This window comes from Rhamphochromis longiceps, linkage group LG7 (assembly GCF_057381845.1).
Source record: "Rhamphochromis longiceps isolate RC_006_pf linkage group LG7, R_longiceps_female_GT1.1, whole genome shotgun sequence".
Taxonomy (NCBI): Eukaryota; Metazoa; Chordata; class Actinopteri; order Cichliformes; family Cichlidae; genus Rhamphochromis; species Rhamphochromis longiceps.
Genome location: NC_140563.1, coordinates 9,301,319 through 9,329,053, shown reverse-complemented (window position 1 = coordinate 9,329,053; position 27,735 = coordinate 9,301,319). Strand labels below are relative to the sequence as shown.

The 27,735-nt window shown below is 39.7% G+C and overlaps 2 protein-coding genes across 3 annotated transcripts; one reads left to right on the top strand and one right to left on the bottom strand.

Annotated features, from left to right (window-relative positions):
* Positions 1-91: 91 nt before the first annotated feature.
* Positions 92-27,735, bottom strand: mapk8ip2 (mitogen-activated protein kinase 8 interacting protein 2). 2 transcript variants are annotated; one of them, XM_085412001.1, is made up of 14 exons: positions 27,258-27,735; positions 16,878-16,983; positions 8,983-9,222; positions 8,783-8,861; positions 8,284-8,487; positions 5,649-7,845; positions 5,257-5,468; positions 4,579-4,654; positions 3,783-3,955; positions 3,576-3,685; positions 3,371-3,493; positions 3,171-3,241; positions 2,981-3,079; positions 92-2,307 (listed from the first exon to the last, which is right to left on the bottom strand). In XM_085412001.1, the coding sequence occupies exons 1-14, from the start codon at positions 27,320-27,322 to the stop codon at positions 2,235-2,237; spliced, it is 3,828 nt and encodes a 1,275-aa protein (XP_085268127.1). In that variant the 5' UTR covers positions 27,323-27,735; the 3' UTR covers positions 92-2,234. The 2 variants fall into 2 exon arrangements, with proteins under 2 accessions (XP_085268127.1, XP_085268128.1); XM_085412002.1 differs by having other exon boundaries at positions 8,386-8,487.
* Positions 18,827-20,691, top strand: LOC146664754 (gastricsin-like). The gene is given in 9 exon segments (XM_085411472.1): positions 18,827-18,850; positions 18,948-18,980; positions 18,982-19,066; positions 19,392-19,510; positions 19,613-19,714; positions 19,716-19,807; positions 20,008-20,064; positions 20,148-20,373; positions 20,524-20,691. Coding segments are annotated over 9 exon segments (906 nt in total).

Genomic DNA, 27,735 nt, shown 5'->3' with positions numbered 1-27,735 from the left:
TACAAGATAAGATATGTTTGTTCTGTCACATACTCTTTTGCTCTAGGTATACAGTGAAGAATCCTGTTAAAGTAATAAAGTCAAAAGTTGATTTAACTGTTGAAGTACTTCTGAGCGGCTATATTGGACTAGATCTTCAGTGGTTGCTCTTGTGTAGCTGTGTGAAAAGAAGTATTTTAACTAGGCTGTAACAAGATAGAAAAACAAAATCAGAGGCAAGTAGATACAGATCAGAGATGGGTCACACTGTTGGAGCTCAAATGCGATTACTATAATCGGCAAGACACAATAATAGTTTTCCAGTGGCAGCTGACTGAGTCACTATTCAGCTCTAACAGCAGATTGGTCAGTAGTTTGGTTGTGTGTCACACACTAGTGATGTCACATTTCACAAATGTGCCCTAAACGTGCTGCTGCTGAAGCCTGTTTGTAGAGAGTTATGGAGTCTTCAGGAACCTGAATGCCAGCTGTGTGACAGACTGAGATTACACCGTGTGTTAAAACATGAAAAGACACTGAAATAAAATTATTGCAGATCACAGATATTTGTGTGTTTTTCGTTCAGGGGTTTTCATCTGCTCGTGATCTTTTTTAAACTTCTTTTTAATTCATGTACATATTCATTTTCATAACATACTCAACATAAAGGACACAGCACTATCATAGATTTGCTATTGTATATACACGATCTAACTGACAGCAATACATATGTAGATAATACCCTCTCTCCTGCCATGTCAACTTTCAGTGAATCTTTAACACTGAAATCCTGCAAATAGGATGTGTTTTTTCTGCTGGACTGACTGAAAGCAGCATAAAAAGATGCTAAACAGTGTCAGAGAGAACAATGGGGGTGATTGGGGAGGTGGGCTTCAGCTACTCCCACCTCCATATAAGGTGCTTGACTGCAAGCCATGGTTTGACGCTCCAACCTCCTTCATTCACCTATTGTGTGACAGGTGAATGAAGGTATAATTAAACGTGGAAACGCATCCCTCTCCTTGTTCACCATGCTTAGACATTAGATAAATGCCCAACCATTAACAAAAGTGTAAATCTGACATTTTAAAGGTTTGACTCCACTGGAATACCACGTATCAGCAGGACACTCCCCTATCAATCGATCTAGTCATTCCTTTTACCTCATTGAAACTGAAATGGAGATCAGGAAAGCACTGAAAGGCAGAGTTAAACAGTCAGAGATGTGAGAATATGGCTTTTCAGAGGGCCTTAGCTTTCTTTCATCTAAAAGTGGCATCAGCCATATAAAGCACACACTGATCTAATATTTTGCAACTGTACCAGCTGGATGACTTGCTATTGAAGCTCTAAGAGCAGTGCAACTTTGAGAACAGGAGGGAAGTAAATTTGCTCTGTCATTCAGATTTGCTGAGAGTTACTGTCCCTAAATCCAAAATGAATATATCTGCAGAGCAAATGACATTCAAAGTTCATCTGAAGTCAACTCATCGAACCGCTCTGAAAACTGCAGTTAATCCTGTCAGAGCGATACATCAAAAGCAAGAACAAAATTTCCCACCTTCAGTCTCAACTGTGAGCATTTCTTAATTAGTCTGAATGAGGCGCCTGAATGTCTACTCTCTATACATGTATTTACAACACACTACGATTTGTACACAACACAGGGGTAAGCTTGGACCAAGGACCGCTCGCTGTACTCTCTGTCTCTCTCTACTTTGCTCCAATGTCACTATAAGTATAAATTAAATGACCTGTTTTTCAGTATTGAACAAAAACATATATACAGTTAACTCAAACGCCGACGTCTTGATTAGACACCATTCCTTTACTGATTGTTGAGCTGCTTGCCATTCACTTGGATATGTGTATTTCTTGGTGTGTCTGTGTGCAGTAATCCTACTAGCCATGCATTGAAAAGTGATACAGCAGTAGTAGGTACATTGTTTTCATCTCAAAAGAAGAATCTTGAAATAAACAGGTGCTCAGCATCTTAATTTTTATATCATAGAAAAAGATTAACTAAACAGGCAATCAATCCATTGAGATCATGGAAATAAACAAAGAGAAAGGGATGAATGAAATCAGTCAGATGTCTAGCATACTGTAGAAATGAAGATCCCAGGTTTAGAGGGACAGAAGAGTATTTTACAATGGAGCGAAAAAAGAAAATCCCCACTGACAATGCCCTCTGGTGGCAAAATTGATGAACATACACAAGCTGTGGAGGAAGAAGGTTGTCATGGCAACATTTCTCACTCCAGGTAGATGTCCTCAGTGGGGCAGGCGTATTCCAGATGCTCTTGGTAGTACTCCTGGAAGGCTCGTCTGCAGAAAATACAGACATATGAGGACTAAAGATTTACCTGTGAGATAGTATTAGATATTTTTAGATTCAGTTTTGTACGGCTGTTTAGTGTTTCTGATGTTTCACAGTGTTTGTGTGAAAAACACAGAAACAGAAGTTGTTTTTCACAAGTTCTGGCTGACTTAATGGCGAGAATCTGATGGATGAAAGATTTCTGCCGCCTCCTCTTAATCCAGCCTCAGAGAGTGGTCTAATGTGCATCTTTAATTATTCAAACACATTGTGGCTGAATAATACATGAGTAATTCTGCTGCCATTTAACCTTATACAGGTACACACACATATGGCTAGTGTGCAAATAACAAAAAAAACCCAAACTGGATTGCTGTCAAGCATTCTGCCAAAGAAATTTGTAATAAAATGCACTTTAATCCAGACTTTGAGATCAGATTCCAGCAAAGATATGTGCAAGTAGTAGCTGAATAGTCATTTTTATTACTTAAATATGTCAAATTAAGCACCGTGGCTTCTACTGTAATATAAAATTTTATTTTTTTAATGTATTTGTTTTTTTAGTTAAAATACATAACAAATAGATTTATTTTTTTTTAACTTTTTGAGTTCTTTTTTTCCTTTCTTTCTTTTTTTTATTTTTGTAGCTACGGCCCTCAGCGGGTGTGGAAATGGACATACCCGACACATTCTGCTACAGGTCGCATTGACTCCTGGGACACAAACACATGGCAAGCAAATCTGTTCAGCATTGGGTGCTTAGTGATGAAGCCAAAGTAGCTGCAGAGAGAACAAAACAGTGTGATGCAATCAGTCGGATGTTACACTGTACGGTGGTAGCAGGATGGGCAGAAGATGGATGTTTGATTACCAATTGTTCCTCGGATGGCATCCACAGAATGAGATGTTCTTCATCTGGAAGAAGTGACTACATCTGTCATACTAAATATAGACAGAGACAGGAAAAAAAGTAGAGTTCAGTCACTGATGAAGCAGTGCAACATAATCCCAAAGCAGAGGGACAATCGATTACCTGAGTAATCATGTCATTTATGTTTATTTGTCTTATACCTCATCAAGGGATTCATATTCATCCTCCAGGCTCATAATCAGTTTGACTCCTTGCAAGCTAATCTCCAGCTCACATAGAGAGGGAGGTCGCACATGTACCGTCCGTTTTCTCGATATTGCAATCTAACACAGAGAGAAACCACATTTGTATCCTGCCCATAGTAAACAATCCATAATAGTAAAAGTGTAAATGTGCTTTTCTTACCTTCTGCATAGCAGCACAGAGAATGCCGTTGCCTTGGTGATAAGGTACCTCAACAGACCCCAAAAACTGCACGCTGAAAGTTTCAATCCACGCTGGATTCCTTTTCATTCCTAAGGAGTGTAATATGCATAGAAAATGTGATCGTTCTGTGTGTTTCGAATAAAAAAGCAAAAAAAAAGAAATAAGCTGCTGTATTCTTGCACTCACCCAGCAGCTCTTTGGATTGACCTATGACCTCATGAGCATAGAAGGCAGGGAAGATGCCCCTCTCCCCTGTCCGCATGTTATAGCCTCTGTACCAGTAGTCGTCCTCTTCTTCCTCCACGTATAAGGGATCATCCACATCCAGCTCCAGCTCATCTGCATGCCTAGGAATGAACCTGCAGAGGGCAGCAGAGAAGTCAAGGAAAAAAAAGGAAACTGCCTTTGTAAAAAGATGTTTCCTTACATGATGTTCCTGCTCCTATAAACCTGAGTTATTTTGATCTTTTATGGGTTTTAGGTGACTCCCTGTGGGAGGCTTTGATGAAAAAGCTGGGAAAGAAAAATAATAGGGTGGGTAGAGGAAGGCAAAGAGTTGTAAATATGGGGTATTTTGAATGAGACCTATGGTTAAAAAAAGTGAAATTATTTGTACACAACATATACTGTGTAATACCGAGGCACTGTTTGCCTTTTCTCTTCTTGTCGTTGTCTTTATGGTTGGCAAAGAGACGCATGTGATGTCTTTGTCTTCCTCCCCAAAATAATTAGTGTTGCCCAAAAGTTGTTTCTGTTCATCTGGACACGTTTTCAGTGGGAGAAACGTTTCGTCACTCACGTGATTTCTTCAGTCTCAGCTGACTGCTTGGTTTCCCCAATCTTATAAACAGTACATTTGCATAATGATTCAAACTATCACCACTGAAGGAACAATGGGCTGGGAGGTCAGCCCATTGGGAGGTTGACCTCCCAGCCCATTGTTCCTTCAGTGGTGCTAATTTCAGGCTTGAGTTTGTTTTACCTGTAGACTGCTCTGTGTGTCTGGTCCCTCTCTTCTCCATTGATGGTACAAGAGAAAAGTCCAAAGGATTCTGTGCCTGCATGGGAAACAGATATGACTGAGATTATTTAAAAAAAAAATGTTGTTTTTTCTGTAACCTGTTGTTTGTTGAGGAACATTTATTATGCAAATCTGTAAGGTGAGCTCTAAATGAAGGGTAATGGATTATATCAAAAATGCAATGAAAATGGGGCTGTTATAATGAGCTTTTTTATTATGCAAATCACCCTTTATTAGAGATATAAATCTTGAGACAAGAGGTCTGCCTGATGATGTTCTGGTAGAGCCCTCCCATCAGTCGTGTGTGGGCACCCTGCCATATTTAGATCACATCTTAGTATATCATTTTGACAGTGATGAGTTGAACTCTAATACATTATTCATTCTAAGGGCAGGCTGTGAGTGGATAATTTTAGAAATAATGCTGAAGGAGTCAGGATTTTTGGACAGAGCCAGGCCAACTGTCCCCCCAACCTCCCCCCTTTTCTTATCCTTAATGTAAGATGACACCCACCGGAGCATCATCTCATTTTTAGGGGTAATATTTTAAAGCAGTCTCGATCTTCTCTTTTACCTCTCGGGAAGAGATAAGAATGAACACTTTCTTAAAATAAGAGAACAGAATTGCTTATGACTTACTGGACGAGCGGGAGGTGCTGTTGACAAACACATTGAGAAATTTCTTGGAGAAAGGGAGGTCAGCTTCGGGAGAAGAGTCTTCAGAAGAGCTCAGAAGCTCTGGCCTCACTTCCTCCTCCTCATCATGACCATAGTCCACGTTAGCAGTCCCCAAAGGCTCCTCATCGCAAAGAGTTGAAAGCTCACTGTCATCACTCAGAACAGAAGTGCACCTGAGAAGGCAAGTTGAATCCCAATTTAAGGCGTAATAAACATTTGTAATGCAAGTTCATGTTAATATAAGGTGCACAATAAGGAAAATTGTTCCAATTTCATAACTAAAGGACAGATTTTTGTGTCAGACTCAGTAAACACTCAATTTACTGGCTTTCAAACATATTATCAGATCATACCTTTTAAGGCTGACCAATTCCAGTGTAGTATTCTCATCCACCACTAGTGTGTACTTCATGGAGTCATAGGCCAGTCCATCGTCTTCATTTGACTGCCTCAGAGCCAGGTCTTTCTCACACAGTGGGAGGTCATGATCAGGTAAGGGATGATTCTGCACGCTGGAATCAATGGGTGGTGAACTGTCCAGCTCTAAGTCGCTACCTCTACGGGACTGCTTCCTTAAGCCACCTAGGAATGGATAAGAGTCTGCATCGTCCTCTTCTTCATCATTGTCTGTGGAATAAGTGAGGCTGAAGCATCGGTTAGTCTGAGCACTGGGTATGTCGAGTGTCAGGCTGTGTTTGACTTCTGTGATACGCTCGAGGGAGGCTGAGGAACGGCTCGTTGGCTTGGGCTCCGTTTCTCGTCCTTCATCTTTGTCGCTGATCACACTCTCACTAAGGCTGGGTGAGTCGAGATCTTTCCTCCCCTCCAACATCATCAAGTCGTTATTGGGCTCAGGATCATCTTCTTGTCTCATCGCATTCTTAGATGGTTTATCTACAAAGTTCTTGTCACAGTCTTTAGTAGTATGCAAAGAGCTGTTTGCACAACGCTCTAAAATCAGTGGGGTTATGGTATCAGCGGTTGGATTGCTCATATAGAGATGAGAATTTATCACTGTTGCTCCTTTTGAAGACTGCATGTCAATACTTCTTGATTCTTCACTTTCTTTGTCTCTTTCCTGTGATCCATTCATTCCAACTTTCTTAGCTTGGTCCTCATCATTGAAGCCATCTCCATCTCCAATGTCGGAGGATGGTGAGATGGTATCAGACACAGACACTTTCCTCTTGAAACACTCCTCAGGACAGCTGATTGGGTAGGAGCCCTCTGAAATCATCCTGTTGACCAAATTGCTAAGCAGCCATGGAGAGTCCGAGTTCTCACTCAGGTCATCTTCGCTTTCAGATTCAGACTCTCCTTCACTTCCATCATAATCATCTGAGCTTGGCATTAGCCTGGGCCCCACTGGCAGGTAGAAGGAGCGTTTGAAGCTCTCTAGGCTGTGATCTGGTTCTATCTGCAGCACCATCTGTCTGGAGAGACTATCCTCACTGCATTGAGCTGGAGGAAGAGTCTCATCTGGGTCAGCTTGGTGCTCACAGGGCAGGTCTTCATACACATTCTGCAGCCCTGTAAGAGCTTGACCATCATCGTAGGCCTCATGGGGTAAGATGGGTGAATCAATGGGAGATGGTGTAGCAATTGTGGGTGAGGGTAGTGGGGATGGAGAGGGTAGAGGAGAGCCTTCTTTGATTGGATCTGGCTGACCTAGAAGTAGAGATGTTTTCAGACCAACAATTCCACTGTCCTGCTCCAACTCTGTGTCTGGATCCAGTTCCTGATCTGACGTAGGTGAACTGGCCTCCTCGATGGAGTTGGTAAGGTGAGATGAGCGTCCACTACTACTTTCATCACTGGTCAAGTCCAGCTCTGTCTCTGAGATTGATGAGATCATGTTGGAGACAACGGGACCACCACAAGCAAATGCTGCTTCCAGCTCCCCTTCAATGTCAGAATCAGAGCCTGGAGAGCTGAGGTCTTTGTCCTGGTCTGAAGTCACATAACCCCGTTGGTTCATATCTGCTATTCCTGGGTCTGAGGATGGAGAGGTGGAGTCGTTAGCTGCTGCCTCCACATTAGACGCTTCTTGAGCATCTGAACTGTTGGACTGGTCGATATTTTCTGAGCGGCTAGATGAAACATAACTAGAGAAGGAAGCTAGCTCAGAGGGTTCAATGGAGGGGAACTCCACATATGATGAGTGATTCTCCTTACAAACCATATCGTAGGCCTCCTTACACATAAACTCTACGTCAAAGTCCTTCTCCAGCTCCTCGTCAGACAGGGGTGTATCTGCACCATCGTTAGCTCCAATGGGTGCGGTGGATGACAAGCAGCGGCTGGTTCCATCTGGATCTAGGTCATTCTCTGGCTCCATACCTGACTCACTGGTGATGGTGTAGGTATCAGTAGCACGCCGGTTTGAGTGCTTGTGGTTGTGGTCGCTGTTGAGATCGTGGTCCACCTCTGTGTCCGAACACTGGGAATGCTCATCTAGGGAGGGTGCTCCGGTTGTCTGTACTGAGGGATCAGCCTTTGGATCAGTAGCATCACGAGAACATGGGTGAGACTTATGTTGACCAAACGAGCCTATGATGACAGGTGAAAAAAAAAAACAGAGATTAGAGGCTGGTACGTGATTTTGAAGTTAATTATGGTGAGATTGCATAATGAAATAAGCTGACATGTGAGAAGAGTTTACAATTAATGAGAGCAGATGAGAATAAAGCAAAAAAAAACAATGATTGTCAATGTAAAGAAATCCACAATGAGCTGAAAATGGAAAGCAGCATGAACAAGTCCAGCAAAAGTTTCATTGTCAAAACCATAAATATATATATATATATATATATATATATATATTTTTTTTTTAAGTATTAAAAAAATATGATTTGGTTCATGAGAATCAGCATACGAGATTTTTGCTGCTCTTGTGCATCACTGAAGTCAAATTCACATCACAATACAGCACTAAATAGCAGTGATCAATGAGATGATCTAAGCTTGCTGAGCTGGCCTTCTTGTTACCGTATTCGGGCCTCTCTCGCCTGTTGCCCTCCATGTCGCAGAGGAGGGGCCTATGAGGAGACTGGGGGTTTCCGCCCTCCCCTGTCTGATTTAGTGGAGTACCTTTGCTCTGGGATCCTGGGACCTGGGATATTGGAGAGGCTGGGCACTGGCCTGTCACATGGCTACCATCCTCCAGACATGAGTGGGTTGGAGACAGACGACCTGGAGGTACAATAGATTTTTATCCCCTGTGTGTTATACAGTTCATAATAGTATCTGAATAGAATTATCATGTGGAACAATTACTAAACAAAAATAGCATTAAAATCCAGTAGGACGGTCTTTCTATAGGATTAATAGATTAGCCTATTATTTAATATTAGTTATACATTTTAAAGCTTATACAAAGAATATATTTGTTTTGTGAAATAGAAAGCCAAATAAAAATATAGAAGAAAACATACAGTATAAAGTCACAGCATTTTTTTTTCAAATAAATAACTAATGATGTTCTAACCCTGTGAGGCTGGGTTGCGCAAAGAGTCCTGCCAGCTTCCTTTCTTTGGGGATAGACTGCTATTGTTGTTCAGTGAATCCTAAAGATGGCAGAGAGACAAACACTATTGTTAGTGATAAATTGCAAACAACTATTTCAAAACACATGTCAAACAGTTTGTTGATGTAATGTGTTTGGAATCAGAGCCTCAGTATGCTTACCTGCGACACAGCAGTGGTTAGGTTCAGTGTGGTGGGTCTGCTCTTTATGGTGCCAAGAGTAGGAGAAGGAGGAGGGGAGGCTGAGGGGGAGGGAGGTGCATCAGGATCAACCTCTTCATCCTCTTCCTCTTCCTCCTCTTCATCTTCATCTTCATCATCAATCATCTCAAACTCTTGAAAGTCATCCTGAAAGGAGCAGACTGGGTGGTGTATGTCATTCTTCTCCAGAATAAGGGAGTCCTGAGACACACAGAGAGAGAGAGTGATCCACATCTTTATTATCAGCGATATTATTAAAGCATCAGCTGTTCTGACAACAGAAAAGAAACAAGGAGGAGAACAGGCCTGTCTGAGAAATCAGTAAAATTAGAGGAGCAATATCAAGGAAAGAGAACTAAACATATACCAACACCAGCAGTGATCAGCTCCCATGCACACTCATGAATACATGAATGTGTGTTTGTACATAAACCAAAGAAGTTAAGTGTGGCCCTCAACAATGTTTTGTACAGCATTTTTTAAAAACATTATAGAGTATTTTATGATTTTTTTAAATATAATAATACAACAAAGAAAAATCATTTTATAAGGAATTATTACAGTTTTGTATACATAAAAACTATAGCTTGCAAAGCATGCAAAAAAAAAAAAAAGTCCATAATTAAGGCTAAATCTTCACTCATAATCCAAAGTTGAAATGTCAGCTGACATTGTTGGGCTTACCTTTTAGAATATAAGTTTGTTTTTTTTAATGATGAGAACTCAAAATAATTATTTTAGACCTGGATTAAGGGTTTGTCTAATGGGGTGATTTGAAACAAAGAGAATATAAATGTGCTAGAGCTGTAAAGGAGCACAACAGATAAGCTTTACAGTATGTTTCAATCTTATTTTTGAGTCTTCAGACCAGTTTTTGCATAAATGCTTTTAATGATTTTCTTTGATTTCTTTTTCCTGTGTGAACAGATGATTCTACAGCATTCCAGAAGATTATTGATGGCTACTGAGATATTTAACCATATAGTGGGTGTGTATGTACACTTTTTATACTTTTTTCCAAAATAAATTCAAATTTTTTCACACAGTTCTTTTTTCTAAGTCATTAAAGACATATTCTGCACAGTTATTCCACCCTGGAAAAGGAACAGCTCAAATAAATCACTAAAAGCCTAAAATTAATGACATTAAGGCACATGATAAACATTTGACCACAACTGTACAAAGTCACAATGCAAAACATTTTCAGAAAGTCAAACAGCAGACCAGTAAAGTCGATGAACTGCTCAAAGAACAAAGCGGAGACGTAATGCAATGATTAAGGATAAGGAGGGGTGGGGGCCGCTGACATGAAAGTGGATCAATCAGACGCGTCTCAGGTTTCAGCTAGTTTACCGGAAACCAATGTAGTAAATGACTTTCAGGTTTCATAGGCTACACATTCATTGGCCTGCTTGTGTGTTTTGCTATACGTTCCAATATGTACTGATGGAGCAAAGGTAATAATACAGGCTTAACTACTAAACTATGAGACTAATTCTCGAAGGGCTGTCGTATGAACATACATTTTAACATATTTTAAGTATTTTTTAAATAATATAAATGCCTCAAGTAGGACTCGAGGCTGCTCAACTACAATCATCTCTACAAAATATTTCCCTAAGGAACTAGAACAACTGAGTAAAAAAACCAACACTCATGCAAGTTTTTAAAAAAGAGCATGATCACTCCACCAAATATTTGTGGGTGTTTTTTGGGGGGGGGGGGTTTGTTTTGTTTTAATCTTCTCTCCCCTGCTTTGAATTTTATAATGGAGTTCCAAGGATTGATTTGCCTGCTTGTTTATTTTGGACAGCACAGCAGTTTCTCCACCTCTCAGTGCAGTCTGTTTAATGGAGGAATCAAAGCTCACTCTCTCATCCATCTACCGCTTACAGTTCTGCTGATGCTGGATGCAGCCACTTTGTGCCACAGCGACTGAAACGCACACTCAGTCTATACCCATCAAGTACACGTGATATTGCATATCAACATCTAATTAACATATCTATTTTTGCATGAATGATCTATTAAGATGCAATCAAATGTTTGCAGCAAACACTGAACCATTACTATCCATCACTGAGGATATGTGACCTATAACTCCATGAGTGTGTAAAAATCTACAGATTCATCAGTGAGCTGTGAAAATGTCACATCTGCCAGGGAAAATACTTCCTGCTGTCAGGAGACAAGGCCACCTGACAGACAGGCAGGTAGAGAAAAAAAGAAAAACTATAAATAAGAGTTGTACGCTGGCGGCATTCAATCTCCATGGTCTTCAGCTCCCAAGGCCATCCCCACTCACCCTTTGACTGTCCCTCCCCTGTCACTCAGCAGACTTGAGCAAGCATGCCCTCATTCATAGTCATGTTAAACAGCTCTGTTCTTACATAGCAGTTACCAAAGAAACATAGCGGTTACAAAAAAAATAGTTGGAGAAAATAAGCTTTTTGATCTCTAATTAAGAGACGAGAGCCTTGTTCAGCATGGCTAACTCTATCTACTGATTCTGCTGGTGCTGCATATCAGAAGATCAGTAAGATGGCAGCTCCATTTTAAACTAATTCCCCAGTGGAGTGAAAGGAAGCTTTGGGTTTCATGGAGCTGTGCACTATCATGACTAATGACAGCAGAAACTATAAGAGTAAGTTATCATTATAGAGTCGCCATTATAGAGGTGTGGAAAATTAAGAGGTCATCAGCAACCTATAGAAGGCATGTATCTGATACAAATCTAAGATAATTAACACTAGCTCCCTAAATGTTTAGGGCATGCTGAACCTTTATTCTTTGCCCAGAATAAATTTTCATTTGGTTTTGGGATGAATTATGTATTTAGAAGTGTCTCTTTTCATCTATACATTCCTTTAAAGTATAAAAAGACATTTCTTTTCCACAGGCACAACTGTAAAAGTATAGAAAAAGCCATTTCTCCTATCTAGAATAGAATAGAATAGAATTCAACTTTATTGTCATTGCACATGTCACAAGTACAAGGCAACGAAATACAGTTTGCATCCATCCAGAAAGTACTTTAGCCATAATATAGATATATTACAGAAATGGGTCTGTTATAGGTATAAGGGTACAAAATATGGGTCTATTATGGGTATGTTACAATGTACACGGTATGAAGGTATGCAATGAATATGCTATAACTATAAGTATGTACAGGCTGTCTGTATGTCTATCTAATTTTATCTGTCTGTATGTGGGTGCATGTAAAAGTGTATGACACATGATGGACTCCATCTTTCAGTGTATCATTTATATTTCCACATTTTAAAATCAGAGTTGCATCACAGCTGAGACACAGGCACCCCTGCTCTGTCACATACTGAATTATGCATGTGCTCATGCCATTCAATCAGGGGCTCTGGAGAGGCAGAGATGCTATTAGAAGGACAGAAAGTCAAGAGTCAGGAACAACGCGAGGCAGAAAAGAGTTGTGTGTTTGTTTGGGTGATACACAAATAAAAGGCTTGGGATTGTGGTCGCTCTTGTTTGAAAGCTTGAAAGAATACCATCAAAGTGAACCAATAGTGACATTAAAGATTGTGGAAACAGACAACTAGGGCCAAAAGCGCTGTAGAATTTTGACATCTGGTTGCGAATAACTGCTTCCTCGATCAGAAATCACATGTGTCTCGTTGATTTGGTCACGTGTGTGTGTGTGCCTACCACAAACTCAAAGTGTTCTGCAGATTAAGACTTGAACACCATAGCAAATTAGAATTAATCAGAGTGGGGGATTGGGGCCGCAGGATAATCTCACTGTTCAGATTGGCTGTTCGTCCTAAACATCAAAGACGTGCTGCCCAATATGAGCAAATCGTGCTGACATCAAAACCAAAAGCTTCTTTCTTCATCAGCACAGTGTGGTGCATGAGGAAGAGACTGATGTTTCTGCTGATGAGGAGCTGCCAAACTGTCATACACCCTACTGATGCAGGCAGAATCAAACACCATGTGAAGCACGATGTGCATGAAATTCTCTCTCTTGCCCTTCTTTCTTTGTTATCTACACATACACAAACACTCAAAGGGCAACTGGGTGTGTGTCCAATCTATCCTATGTCAGCAAGATTACTTCCTTTGGGCAGTGATGTAACATAACGAGGACCGACACTGTCTCTGGCCTGTGCTTTCTTGTTTGTGAACTGAGCAGTCAGGGCTTCTGCTGTTTTGCATCTGATGTCCTCAAGATCCAAACCATTTTTAGGTATACTCCCAAATGTAATTATCACGTACTTACAATCGACCCACACACTCAGCAGCTTAACTTAACAGAGACTATAATTATTATTCCAACAGAATGTCATGACCTCATCATGACCTCAATAAACAAAATACCAGCTGAAAATATTTTAATGCTGAAAAAATTACAAAGAAAACAAAATATTGTTTCAACTGTACCAAATGTAAAATGTGTGAACTGTTAAACATTAGGTCTCTCTCTCTTCTAAGTTCATGGTAGTAAATTATTAAATACCTACACCACCTTCCGAAAACCTGATTACACCAGGATGAATACGTTAATTTAAATGAGTCAGCACAACCAAAAGTCATACTGTCAGAATCCTCAAAGCACAGGCCGAGGTGGAGGAATGGCAGCAGACTTTGTTGTAGCCTAACAATAAACCAAAGACCCAGACACTTATTATTCATTTGAAAACTATTAGCACTGCTTTGGAAAACACGCAAAAAAAGATCAATTTTAGCTGTTATCTATCATCCACCTGGCCCTTATTCAGAGTCTGTATCAGATTTCTCAGACTTTTTATCTGATTTAGTGCACAGATCAAAAAAAATTGTTAATATAGGAGATTTTAACATTAATGTAGATAAAATAACCACCTCTATTTTATTTATTTGTTTATTATTATACTCAATTGTCTTTTCTTAAACTGTAAATGAGCAGTTTTAATCATTATTGCATATTGTCCTGACGTGTAGCAGACGAAATGTTTTTCCCACTAAAAACGCTACGTCCAGATGAATAGAATCAACTTCTTTGGGTTTATCTAGTAATGACTTCATGAATGACATATCAGTAAGTACAGTAGCTTCAAAACTACTAAGTCGTGATCATCTACAGAAGAATGAAGAGTTTCACCTTGGATTTAGGGTTCACCATAGCACAGAAGCAGCACTAGAGAAGGTTATAAATGATCTTCTCATGGCTTCTGACAGTGAACACATCTCCATACATGTCCTGTTAGACCTCAGTGTAGGATTCAGTACTTGTGGTCATATCTAATATTTTAATACAGGGACTAGAACACACTGTTGGTATTAAAGGAAATGCACTGCAATGGTTTGGATTGCATCTATCTCATAGATTCCAATTTGTTCATGGAAATGGGGAGTGTTCTTCACACATGAAAGTTAGCCATGGTGTTCCACAGGGTTCTGTACTGGGATCAATACCTTTTTCATTATGCTTGCTTTATTATCTAATATTACTAGAAAATACTGCATACAGATGTTACCCAGTTATATTTAACAATGAGAGCCAGATGACATAAATTAGTTGCTTAAACTATAGAAAAGAAATAAAGGCCTGGATGTCCTGTAATTTTCTTCTCCTAAATTTAAATAAAACTGAACTTATTATATTTGGCCCTAAAAATCAGGACAATCAGCATTGTGTCTAACCAGATACTTACTCTGGATGGCATTACCTTGGCCTAAAGTAACATTGTGAGGAACTTGGGAGTCATTTTTAACCAGGATATGTCCTTCAATGCCCATATAAAACGTTATGTAGGACTGCTTTCTCTTTATAATTTCCAACATTTCTAAAATTGAAATTCAAAACTAGTTTATGGATTTCATCCCTTTTATGCTGGACTACTAAATTGATCATTATTGGATTGTCCTAAAAGTTAACCTAAAGAGCTTCCAGTTAATTTAAAATGCTGCAGTGAGAGCAGCAGCAGGGACAAGAAAGCAACATCACATTTTTCCCATACTGGCTTATCTTCATTGGCTCCCTGTTAAAGAATTCTGATAGAGGTTTCCTCTTGTTAAAATTAAGGGGTTTTTTGTCATGTTGCAAAGTGCTTTTTCATATGGGATTGCTTGGCTGTTGAGGTTTTCTCCCGAATACTGTAGGGTCTTTACCTTACAGTAAAGACTGCCAGGTAAAGACCTGGAAGTGAGTGGCACCAAGTAAACAAACCTTTGTGTGTGCATGTGTGAATGCGCGTGCGTGTGTGTATCTATGACATCTTTGAGTAAAATCCACTCTCTGAAGTCTCCTTCTCTGGAGGTCTTCTTAGATGTTATGCAAAGACACCTCTCTTACAGAACAGCTTTGCCAACTCTTCACATAATGTGTTTTGTTGGTGGATTAAAGTAGAAAGAGCAAAATCTAGCACAGATTTATGCCAGGAGCTTAACCCTCAAAACCAACCATCCCGGAGCTAAATCCTCATTCCCAGGCACCTCGGCAGGGAAGAAAGAAAATACAGAGAGGGAGGCTTTAAGGGGAAAAGGGGCAGAGAATGAGGAGAGAATGTGAGCTCCGTCTCTAAGCAACACTGCGTAGGGAGGGAGGGAAAGACACTTGGGAGGGAGGAAAAGACAGAGGAAAGGAGGTTGTCTCTGCATAGCAGCAAACTGCACTGGGTCACCCACCCTCTGCTGCAGCCATGGCTCAACGCCACCAGCATAAAACATTTATATCCCACAGGATGGACAGAGGAAAATATAGAGGCTGGTGGTATAAGATTAGTTCTTAGAAATGGTGTAATTAAAGCCTAAGCCGTTCTGACATGTCGGATGATACAGCTAATGACTCAATTATTTGCTTATACTTCAGCACAGTCGCTTGAATGTGATCCTTATGGGAACCCCTGCTTTGAATTTCTATTATATGATGAAAGTAGTTCAGAACCAGTATGTATGCAATTTGTTTGACGATAAGTGCAGAATGTAGAGAGTGACTCACTCTTCTAGTGAAACAAAGCTGTTGGAGCTATCATTTTCTTCCTTGTGTATTATAGCTATCTAAGGCATATGGGCATTACTGTAATGACTGCAATTCTGGTGAGGAAGGCTTCCTTTACATACAATTCTGAAGGTATAGAGATGCTTAAATAACAGATCCAAATAAGCTGTTCTGAACATTTAATCCCTATACAAACGAAGTTTCCACCCTTGATTCTCATAAAATTATATTTTTGTCATGTCATTTTTCTGCTGCTCTCAGCTTCATGTTAGCATTAATCAACTAGGATAAACAGTCTCTAATTGTCTCTTCATGTAATATTTCATTACATTAATTATTTTGCAGATCTAGCACATATGTACATGCACATAACTTTCCTTGAATGTCCTAAAATGGCCATTTGAAAAAAGGGATAAGACTTGCTCTGCTTAACTTGTATATGCAAAAGTGGATATATCAACAGTGATATCGCTCACTGTTTATTGGCTTTGTAAGCTAACATGACCATATTTAGAGAATAGGGTGAAGTTATCAGTTAATGCTGTTTTGTTAGCATGATTCATTGACCGTGAACCAGTCATTGACACGCATGGAAATAACAGTTAATTATTTCCAAGTGACTAGTAAAATACCTGTTTGATGTCCTTTATGACACTACAAACATTTTATTTAGCAGATAATAAAAATAAATGTAAAAATGCTCCAAAAGGCATCAACACCACTAACACTGATGACCAAAAACGTCTTTTTTAACAGACTGTAAACATGTTTATTCCAGCCACATGTGGCAATCTAAAGAATTATTTCTGTGTCACGAAGCACAGCAAATGAAACATATCCTTAAATGTCTTCAGAGAAAATAGAACACACTATTAAAAAAGAGAAAACAAAAGAATCTCACCTTCTCATATGGGTCAGAATCATAGTTGAGTCCAATCCCACAGTCATCTGTGATTTCAGAGAGATCTTCATCATCAAACTCCTCCAGGCTGATGTCGTGGGCTGGCCTGGGAATACACAAGAGAGGGTATATTCACTGCAAATTCTGAAAAAGAATACTGATACCTGCAATATGTCTTTTCCATCAGTGAACGGTCCAAAAGGGAATTTCTTTTTGATTCATGCTCACACACTGATCAAGGGGAAACCTGCTCTAACTCATAGGCTGTCAGGCTCTGTCTGCATCTCAAGCTCATATGCTGAACAAAAGCAACCACACAAACACCCGCTATCATCTCTAATTATATAATATCTCATACTAACAAGGTCTGGCGCATTCACTGAATCAAGTGAGTGACAGTGGCAGCACCTAAAACACCCAAATTCAGTGTCAATATTTTAAATTCTGTTAGCTGGGAATGATTGTAAAAAATGTGAGCTTTGAATGCCTCAGAAAGACTCAGAAGCGTTACTCGCTGCTATCTCTTACACCAAGATTTCTAAACTTTCATTTACAGCAGGGAAGTGTATCTCTGTAATGAGCCATGGCTTTCCAAGTTTTCTTGAGCAGACCCTATGCCGTCTTTACTCTATTAGTTACAGCAGGTTTCCAGTTCTACAGCAGCTGGCTTGCAGTGTGTTGAAGGAAATGCTGCATTGCAGCTTTCCTGCAAAGATAAGGACGCTCTACATATTACGTATGAATGCGAGCTTACATCATATAATCATATAGGGGTCCAAAGTACACAATGTCATTGGGTCTGTGGTTCTGAAAGAGGACAGGCTGATGCACAGTAATACAAAAGGGGTCATGAAAAGGTTAATGCAATCAGGGCTTCCCCTTACTGCTTGCCAGCTTGAATGTGTAATGACTTAAAAAGGGTTATTGGGTTTTTTAACAGGAGAGGAATTTGAACGATGGGCTAAATGTTAGAAAAATCAGTTTGTAGTGAAATACGATTATCCTAAATGAGTTTTCTTAACATATTTTTATTATGGTAGACAAATATTACTATCATAATTAGGATAAGGTGAATGACAAAAGCTTTTGGTAAAGCTGTTTAAAGTACTGTTGATACAGAGGTTCAGACATAATACATTTATTTTTCATTATTGGAAAACTACAGCTTCACAAATAGTGTAACCATGGTGCTGATATGTAAATTTAATCAGATAAAATGGTACTAAAGTGGTCCTTGAAGAGTCCCAACAGTACGGAGAGCTCCTATTAGCAAAATGCTTGAAATAAATTAATAATCATAGGTTTCATTCTGTCGTTTTGTTTTTTAGAGACGCGACATGAGCAAGAGCATATTTTTTTCACTTGATATGATGCTGAACAAGCAAAAGCATAATCTGAAAACAATTAGAGAAAGCATTTTGCTGAAAGTGCAGAAATTCCATGTGTCCAGTAAGATATCCCAAACAAATTTATAATGTGCTTCATAATAAAGCTTTTGACTTTGTTTCTAAAATGTTATTACAAAAAGTGGTGTGTACTGAAGACCTATTACATGCTGAAGTTATGCATAAAGTTTGTTTTAAGTAGGTGACCCTATCTGAACTGACATGGCTTAATTTTTGACAATTACACTGGTGTGGTAATGCACCAGTACAGCTCCAAAGTGAGTTGTAGCCATTAAGAAACGTTGTGTACCACGGAGGGATCACAAGTGTCTTGTTGTTGTCCTAGTGTGGGTGGTGCTTGCCGAAGGAACGGTTAAGTAAGGAAACTGCTATCATTTTATCTGGAAAAAAAGAACCCATAGCTGTAACTCAAAGAGCTTCAACGCCAGTGATAGAAGATGTTGCTTTTGCCTTCTATCAACTTAGGGCTCCTCTCGATAAGCGGTAACTGTCAAGCCTTGGGGGGGGGGGGGGGGGGGGGAGGATGAGCTGCCTTACCAAGATATGTGCATCAATAACTACGCTGATGTAAGGAAATCAATTCTTATGCACGACACACAACCGTCGAGCAGTAACTAGCTAACTTGCTATATTCTGTTCTACTGTCAATTATTATGTTGCCTAGACTACCTACTATGGAGACATCAACATTGGCACACCCCCCAAAGTCCTTTGAGGTGCTGCTTGACACCAGCTCTGCCAACCTGTGGGTGGACTTAGTCTGCTGTAACACTCAGGCTTGCAGTGAGTACACGCTTTACACTGCCACATCCTTCATCAGTCACTTTGTCAGAACACATTTAGTTGTAAAAATCTCCTATGGAAGACTTAAAGCTGATATAGCCTACGAGAGCAAAGGTGGCAGTTGGTCATCTGGTTTCCATTGATTACATATGGTCCATACGTGGGATTTAGATTTTCAGTGCAATTCCAGGCATTTATGTTCTTTGCAAAGCATCAGTGTTGGAGTTGATTAAAATTCACCTTCTAAAAATCAAGTGAAACCCAAAAAACTCTCCAATGCATAGAGACATAAACTCCAGATGTATTCCAGATGTATGTCAATTAGAGACAGGTAGAAAATTTGATCCCCAGCAGTCCTCAACCGCCACTGCAAAATGTCTGTATTTCTACCTACCCTATGAAACCCGAAGCCTCAGTGGAGTCTTCAGATGTGACACTGTTAACGTGGGTCAAACCCAAACCACAATATTATATTTTAACAGTACAAACATGTGTGAGGCTGTTCTATAATTTGTTCATTGTAGAAGGTAATTTTGAATTCTGTAGGTTGGTGGTATCGTAATCACTAACCAGGTGATCTGATCTTGTTTGAGCAGAGATTAATCGAATGAGATTTTTTTTGACCGCATTCTCGGACTATCCCAATCTTTCCATCTCAGCTGGAAGACGGACCCCTCTCATGGACAACATGATTACTCAAAACCTGCTGAGTAGCAAAATCTTTTGTTTCTTCTTGTCTAGGTACAACTTTGATAACATAAACATTTGTGCTATATCCCGCCTCAGCTACATTACTTTACATTGCTACTGCGCTTTAGCGGCACTGAACTAATTTTGTTATACAGACAGCTAAGCAGCGGTTTGATTTGTGGTTCAGATGAGAACAGCTGAGTAGTGTGCTCTCTTTCAGAGAATAGACAGTAGCTTGTACCAGTAGTCAGCATCATCTGCTGGACTCCTGCCACCTCTGAGACCTACTGGCAGATTGGTGTCCAAGGGTCTGCGCTTTTCAACATTTTGTTCAGACTTTGTTTTTCTTTAAAATAAATTAGGGACACAAAAACCATCTTTTTGCATGCAGATTCCTGATAAACACTGGCTGGTGCTCACAGAGCTGCCAGGCCAGTTTAGAAACCTCAAACCCCAAACCAGGTGTGAATTACATCATGCAGTGTCATGGAGCCCAATAAAATTAGTATGGATAGGCAGGAAACTTGAACAGACAAACACTCTCTCTTCAGAGTGCAACAATTTGCCAACCCTGCGCTTTTTTATTAGTGCTGCCTCCTCCTGCTTACGTAATTCAAGTAAATGAAAAAAGTGATTTGATTTGATTTGATTTGAAAAGCAAATGAAAGCATGCCCACCCATGCCTGTAAGAATGTCCAATGTTTTTGTTTATTTTTCAACTTTTTACTGCTAATATGAGCAATCGAATCTCCTGTCTGCACCTCCAGCAGAACCAAAATGGATGCCAGTACTGCTCTGTCAGTATGACCCCCACTTACCAGCCCTCTCCTAATGGCCAACCCCTGCGGACCTTCGGAGACGTGCTCCTCAGAGAGTAATATTCAATCTAGTACGGCTGGACCAACAGCCGAGTTGGTTTTGCTATAGTTGTCTAAATGTCAATAGTGAGATCTGAGCTGAACATAAATCTGATGTTAACTTTGTATCTGCTCAAAAACCTTGTTTACATCTTACATTTTCTCTAGAACTATTGCAAGCAAGCATATTGGACTATTGTTTGATAAAATTGTCAGAAAAAATGTTGCTATACAAGTCAGACTTAGATTTTGTGCAAGGATGAGACTTTGATTGGGGGTGGGCATTTATCTGTAGGCTAGGGAACACACTCATCTTCCACAAAACGTAAAAGAGCAATTAATAAATCAACAGTGTTGCCACTTGTCATGCTGCACAGTGTATCTATCATCACTTTTCATTTTTGAGTGAAATGAATTAGTATCGTGATAATGCTGTCATTTACAGAACACACGTGTCTGTGTGGGAAAAACTACTTTTATTTAGGCTAAAATTTGTGAAACTGAAATGTAACAACTGGACTGAACTTGTGAGGCAAAAGCTCATTTTGCACAAAATTATACATTTTCATCACAGTATCAGTCAGACTGATCTGTTGTTGTGACATGACTGTCATCATCTGTCCTCATCAAATAAAAGTGTCTATTGTTTCAACATTAGACAGTTTTTGCTATTTTATTCTTTCGATTTTGTAATTCTATTACAAAATCTATTAATTCTACTTGTCTGAAACAGGTAGGGTTAGGGTTAGAGAGACACTGAGTCTCAGTGGGATTACCTGTATAAATAAAGGTTAAACAAAAATAGAAAAATAAGTACTATATGTACAATAAGTACTATAAGCAACCAAACGTCAGAAAGGAGCTCATTAATGAGCTCTCCAGGGAACCTGTGTTTGCAAGCGTAGGTGTTTGTGGGTGTGGAATTCACAATGGGAAAAGAAACACACAGCATCTGTGAAGCTGTATGCAAGCAAGTCACCACCAGCATACAAGGAGAAAGTCCCATGTTTGATTTTTAGGTGACATTTTAGTGAAACTGATGGACACAACAGATGAACCAATGATATAAGATGCTAAGGCAGACAAGGAGTAAGATGAAAACGCTGTATCAACGAAGAAACGGTGAATACAAAGGAAGAAAAAGACGAAGAGAAATTAAAATCTTTGCTTTGCTTTCACAAGCATATATAAATACAGATTTTAAAAACATTTTAATGCCAAGCACCACAAATGTTCATTTTCTTCCATTGTCTCAGGACACATCTCTGTAATAGATTTCACAGTCTCTTATTCCTTGTCTCCTCTGCTGCTACCTAATCCACTATGTTACCCGGTGCCATTTTCTTGGTGTGCTTATCAGTTTGCACAGTAAAATGTGACCTCATGTCTCCTCCACTCAGATGAAGAAAAGACCAAACACAGACACAATTTTGTCTTTTTCTAAAGCATTTTGTATTAAATAGCTTTATATTTTGAGGATACATATGAGATTGTAAGCTGAGCCATACCACTGCAGTGCTGACACTACTGCTTACAGTGTCTTAGCGAGCGGGCAGTGTCTGTCACATTGCGTGGTTTATCGATTACTACGCTTGATGTCGGTTGTTTGTCTTAATAGTTAGGACTTCAAGCTGAGGCTTCAGGGCTACATAGCAAGAATCATCTATATACAATACCAGTCTCCAACATCTGATCCATCCCCAGATATTCAACATTGTGACATTCAGAGCAAGATGAGAATCCTACCTCCCAAAACTCAAGTCAGCAAAAAATTACCATTGCCGACGCTGGTCATGCTGCTGCAATGGCACACCCAGATTGACTGCCACATAAAGGTTTTCCTCCCATCTCGTCTCTGTGTCGTGAGATTTAGCTTCAGTTCAGTTAATTGCTCCAGCCCGCATTTGTTCTAACAGTTATTTTCCATCATCTCTGACACCGTCATGTCCAGAACGGAATTTCTCAAAGCTGCGAACTGTCATCTTTGTATTTAATGTCTCCACATCCACACATTCAAAGCTTCCTTTGTCTTGTGAAAAATGAAAGATTGCATGGTTATCAGACTGACTTCGACTTTTAATACTTCTGTAATTTATTTTAGAATTAGCCTCCACACTCTTTCAAACATGCAATAAAGCTTTTCTGAAAATGTATTACGGATGTAAATGTTTGGGGGCAGTCCTAATTTAGATTACGGGGAGGCCGTGTCTCCTTGGCCAAAACACTGAACCCCCAAATCTTCCGGATACGCCCATCAATATATCTGCTGCATGAATATCTTCGTTAATGGATGAAATGGGGTGGTAGTGTTTTGACAATTCACTTACCCTTTACTATCAGATGGTATTTAGTTATTTTTAAATAACCCTAATCACACTGAATGAATATTTAGTAGGCTACATGCCAGGAAATATACAAATATATATCAGTATACGCTCACAATCCAAGAATGAAATTGGACAAAAATAGAAGCTTGAGAGGAAGTCTGATGACACTCTGATAACAATATTAGAGTAGATACAGATGTGGGTGTGGTGGCAGTGGTAATGGTGGCGGGGGTTGAAGTGGTGGCGTGATTAAGCTGCCTTTTAACCATGAACACCTGCTTCACAGTGACATCATCTTTAAAAGCCAAGGACATGCTGTAGTTGGTAGTGACTCATTAGCAAGATAATTTTCCAGGTTTTTCAGCCACCATTAGAGAGACAAACACATGTATGCATGCCCCTCCCCCACACACACAAATACTCAAGCTTGCACGCACACACGCGCACGAGTCACACATTTATCCTAACGAAGGACTCTGTGATGTCTTCCTCAGCTCCAAATGCAAAGATCATGCCATGTTTGAGTCAAAGGCACTGATGATACATCATCTTGCTGTGAGCACATGATCTCATGCAGATTGGTCTGGATTTGGATTAATGAAGCCATTAGACGCGAGGAAAATGTGTAAATATGACTCATTATTTTGTTGCTGTTAAATGAAAAAAAAAATAGCAAGCTGCAAAGACTGACAGGTGAAGGCATGGCAAGTGATAGTTGCACAGAAAATGTAAGACAGTGGGAAAGAGACTGAAGCTAAAATCTGCAAAAAGAGTGAGGATGGAACGCTTAAGCTAAAATGCATTTGTATTTGATTTAAGCCTCTTACGCCATGGTAACCATACCCACCATTACCCCCTCCCCCTCTGTTTTTCTCCAAATGACTTCAAAGAGTTGGAAGGCAAAAGTAGAACATTAACAGGAAAACATGGGATTCATGGGGGTGGAGAGGTGGGGTTGCATACTTCATAAAATAATCATGTTCACGAAATGTTCATAAAACTTCTATATATTAAACTAGAGGTTGAAGCAAATCACTATTTCTATTACTGGTTAAATTCTAGGCCGTGAAAAATACACTGTTTGTATCTTTGTTCCCAAAATTAGCAATGAAAAAATAACAGTTGTTTTAGGTTTTATTTAGAGACAAACAAATGTAATTAATTTTCCCAAACTTGTGATTCGCAAATGTGTTATATACAGGGATGAAATAAGAACAAAAATAAGAATGGCATTCAAATAACCAAGGCTCCGCTTTGTGTAGATTTACTTGTGTATTATGTGAATAAGGTCAAAAAAGATAATGAGTCAATAGGACCTTTGATCAATTTGGAGCCTAAAAATGGCATCCTTAAAAAGGTAGCACAACTGGAAACAGAGCAGTTCACGCTCATGAACTAAAAACAAACAAATGACTGCGCACAGTACGACTGCTGCCTCAGCAAGTCTAAGAAAGACCGACCAAACCCTTGGGCAAAATGTGATCAATGAACTTCAAGGTGTGGGTTCCCGGCATTGGACAAGGCTTTGCATTGTAATAATCCAAAACAGCCTTCATCCACTGCAGGGAATATTTATGATGAAGAAACAAAGCACAGCTCAGTGGAACAGCTTCTATGTACATTACTGTAAGATGATGCTTTGGATAAGTTTAATCACCATGAAGTTCTACTCCTATATATGAGCTTTATACTTTTATATAAGGTATATATAAGGTATAAAGCTCTCTGTGCCTGGAAGAAAGTGCTACCATGTTTTCTCTTATTAGCAGAAATTAATTAAAATCTCCCATCAATTGCTCACTGAACCATATTCATATGCTTCTTTTAAAGTTTAGATTTCCAGCTGAGGACGTTTTCCATCCGCAAAGGGGAAATTGTAACCTGTAAAAATTTTCTGGTGCTCCAGGGAGAGAGGTGCTGCCTCTCGTGGATTTTGTTGCCTACTGGAAACAGTGTTAGGGTTATGTAAGGCAGATTACCAGACCACACCATCACACAACTGGTGGCTTCACTCATGAATCTGTCACACACAGATGCACAGAGAAAGAGACAACACACACACACACATACACAAAAGCTGTGACACAATCAAACGCACAGACATTTACAGAAAGACTCTTTCTACATCCCTACTTACTGATATTTCATAATCAAAAAGTGAAGAGCCAACCAAAAATAAACACAAACCACTTGTTCCCTCTCGAATGTATAAAAAAACTACCTGAAAACAACAGAAACAAACCAATTAGCCTCCACAAAGGAGTAATGCAATAAACTACTCCTCACATGATTCCTCTAATATAATTAAGATTCGTTAGATTTGGCTGTAGTGCTGTGAATTTAAAACATTAATACCATGGTCAGAGCTTGGCTGAGTGAGCTGAACAGGTCACCGGTAGTCATGCAAACGATCTGGTCTATTGATTTGACATGATCCAGCAGTGCAGTTGAAATCCCACATGACTACATGCTGTGGATAAAAAATCTACCAGGACTGGTTTGTTAATGTGATTGCCTCTGTAGGATATGAGCCATGTTGGAGGCAGAAGCAGGCACGTTGAAATGAAATGTGTTTACTTCATGCACATTAGAGCACAGGGCTTATGTTATCCTGATAAACACGCCAGATAAAGTCTTTTTAGTGTTGTAGTTTATCCAGTTTCTCTCTGCTACTCTGGGCTAGTATTTTATAGTAGCTGTATGTTGTAGTCGTGCAACCCAGTTAGAAATAACAGTGTTTTCTTTATTATTCCTGCTATGTTTGGTGACACAGAGTAAAGCCTTACAGCAGCCACTGAAGGTTATATATCATAACATATGAAAATCATATGAAAAGTAGAAATACACCCAGATTTGTATTTGTAACCATTCCAGGAAAAAGATAATCCAAGTAGTATAAGAACTTTGGCCTTTGGAAGTGTACATACATCAATATATAGGATTTACTGTTGATGAATTTATGAACTATGAGGTTAGAATTCAAATAATCAGCTGTAAGAGCCAGTGGGGTCTATTATCAACAAATCCAAAGTCTTGTGTTAAATTATGCTGCAGGAATACAGGAATTTAAAGATGTAAAATGATTGACTATACAGATTAGAGCTGTGCACTTTTTGCAATAGCTGAAATTGCAAATATGTCTCCACTCTAAGAAAAACTACAACCTTGACGCCCCCATTATTGCAACTTATCAAGAAGTCAAAGGACTGTGAACCGGACACTTTCATTCCTGCAAACTTCTTTGATGATAGCACTAAAGAAATACATCCAGGACCATGACAGGCTGTACAAATTATGTAAATTAGGAGAAAATCAAAATGAATTTTTTATCTATTGTACATTTTATGATTTAAGAATGTTTACATTTAGTAAGAAGCTTAATTTTTTAAAAATATATATATATATGTATATATAAATTTCATATATAGAAATTTCTTGTCTAAAGCTCGGAAAAGGTACCAATTGGTTTACTTAACTCTGGCCTTTGTTAGTGATGTCTTACAAGTCTGTTTATGCTGATCACATTGTTAAAACACATTATTATTATTTGTTATGTTACATTGTTACCAATACACATCCAGCATCAAAAGTAGGTTTACTGCACTCTCTTCACACAGTTCATTAAATTTACTACAAGATGTCTCTGTGTTTCTCATCTTACCGCCAATTACACTATAACAAGCTAAACTGTATATTTTAAACAACAACACCCTTGTAGAGAGCACTGATTTAACGCTACGTGTGAAATAAGTTGCCTCTGCAAGAGTAACCCACCCACAAATATGCTTCTACAAGAAGAAACCGGGGCTGATTTGTCATACTGATTGTCGCAGAGGTCACATTAGAGGCGTTTGACACAACATCAATATCAGTAGGACTTCCGTAAATCATTGTTCAGCAACGTGCCCTTGCCTGGGTTGGACTCAACAGGGCGTGGGCCTCACACAGAGATTGCGCAAAGCGGATGACTGTCGCCACAGCTAGAGATCAGTCATATGCAATATGTTTTACAATTTGCCATTCTTTGCAATTTTCAGAAATTTCTAAAACGCGAGTCTTTTATTCCCTCTTCACCAAGTCGTCTCTCCCAAAAACATAAACAACCAGCAATGTTCAGCTGCAGCACCTACATGCGCGCAGTGAGGCAGCAGAAGGCCGAGCAGGTTATTCACAGTATCTATTACAACCTAGGCTGGGGATGTGCGTTTTTACTGCAGTCATCAAAGCAGCACAGACCGACATGCACGGCGCCTTTTCATATCAGCCCAGCGCATCCTCCATCGACCCCTCACTGTCACTTTACATACGAGCTCTTACCTGCATCCAGGAGGCGAGAGAGAATGGAAGGTGGATAGGGAAAACATCTCAGCCCTGTCCGCCATCTTCTTCCACAAATGACTCAGAGCGATTGCAGAAAATCACGGAGGGAGCGCAGTCCATTCACAATTACAGTGCACGGGACGGGACAGTGGACAGAGGTTTCTCTATCTGCGGCCCCACAGATGCCCCCCTGGCCGCAAGCCTTCAATCAGACAAGCCTGCTCAGCACCATGAAATCTGCAGTCAACCATCCACACAGGCAGGATAAGGAGGGGTGTCAAGGCAAATAAGACAAAAAAAAAAAAAAGAGCTTCAGCGGCAGCGCGCAATAACGCGGAAATCTCTGTGTTCCCCGGTTAGGTCCTTGCGAAACATGAAGCGGGCAATTTGTATCCGCAGTCGGTGTTTTTCTCTCCAAATGTCTGCCGCTGTGATGCTGCCCGTGACACACAACAGATACGGGCCAGCAGTGCGG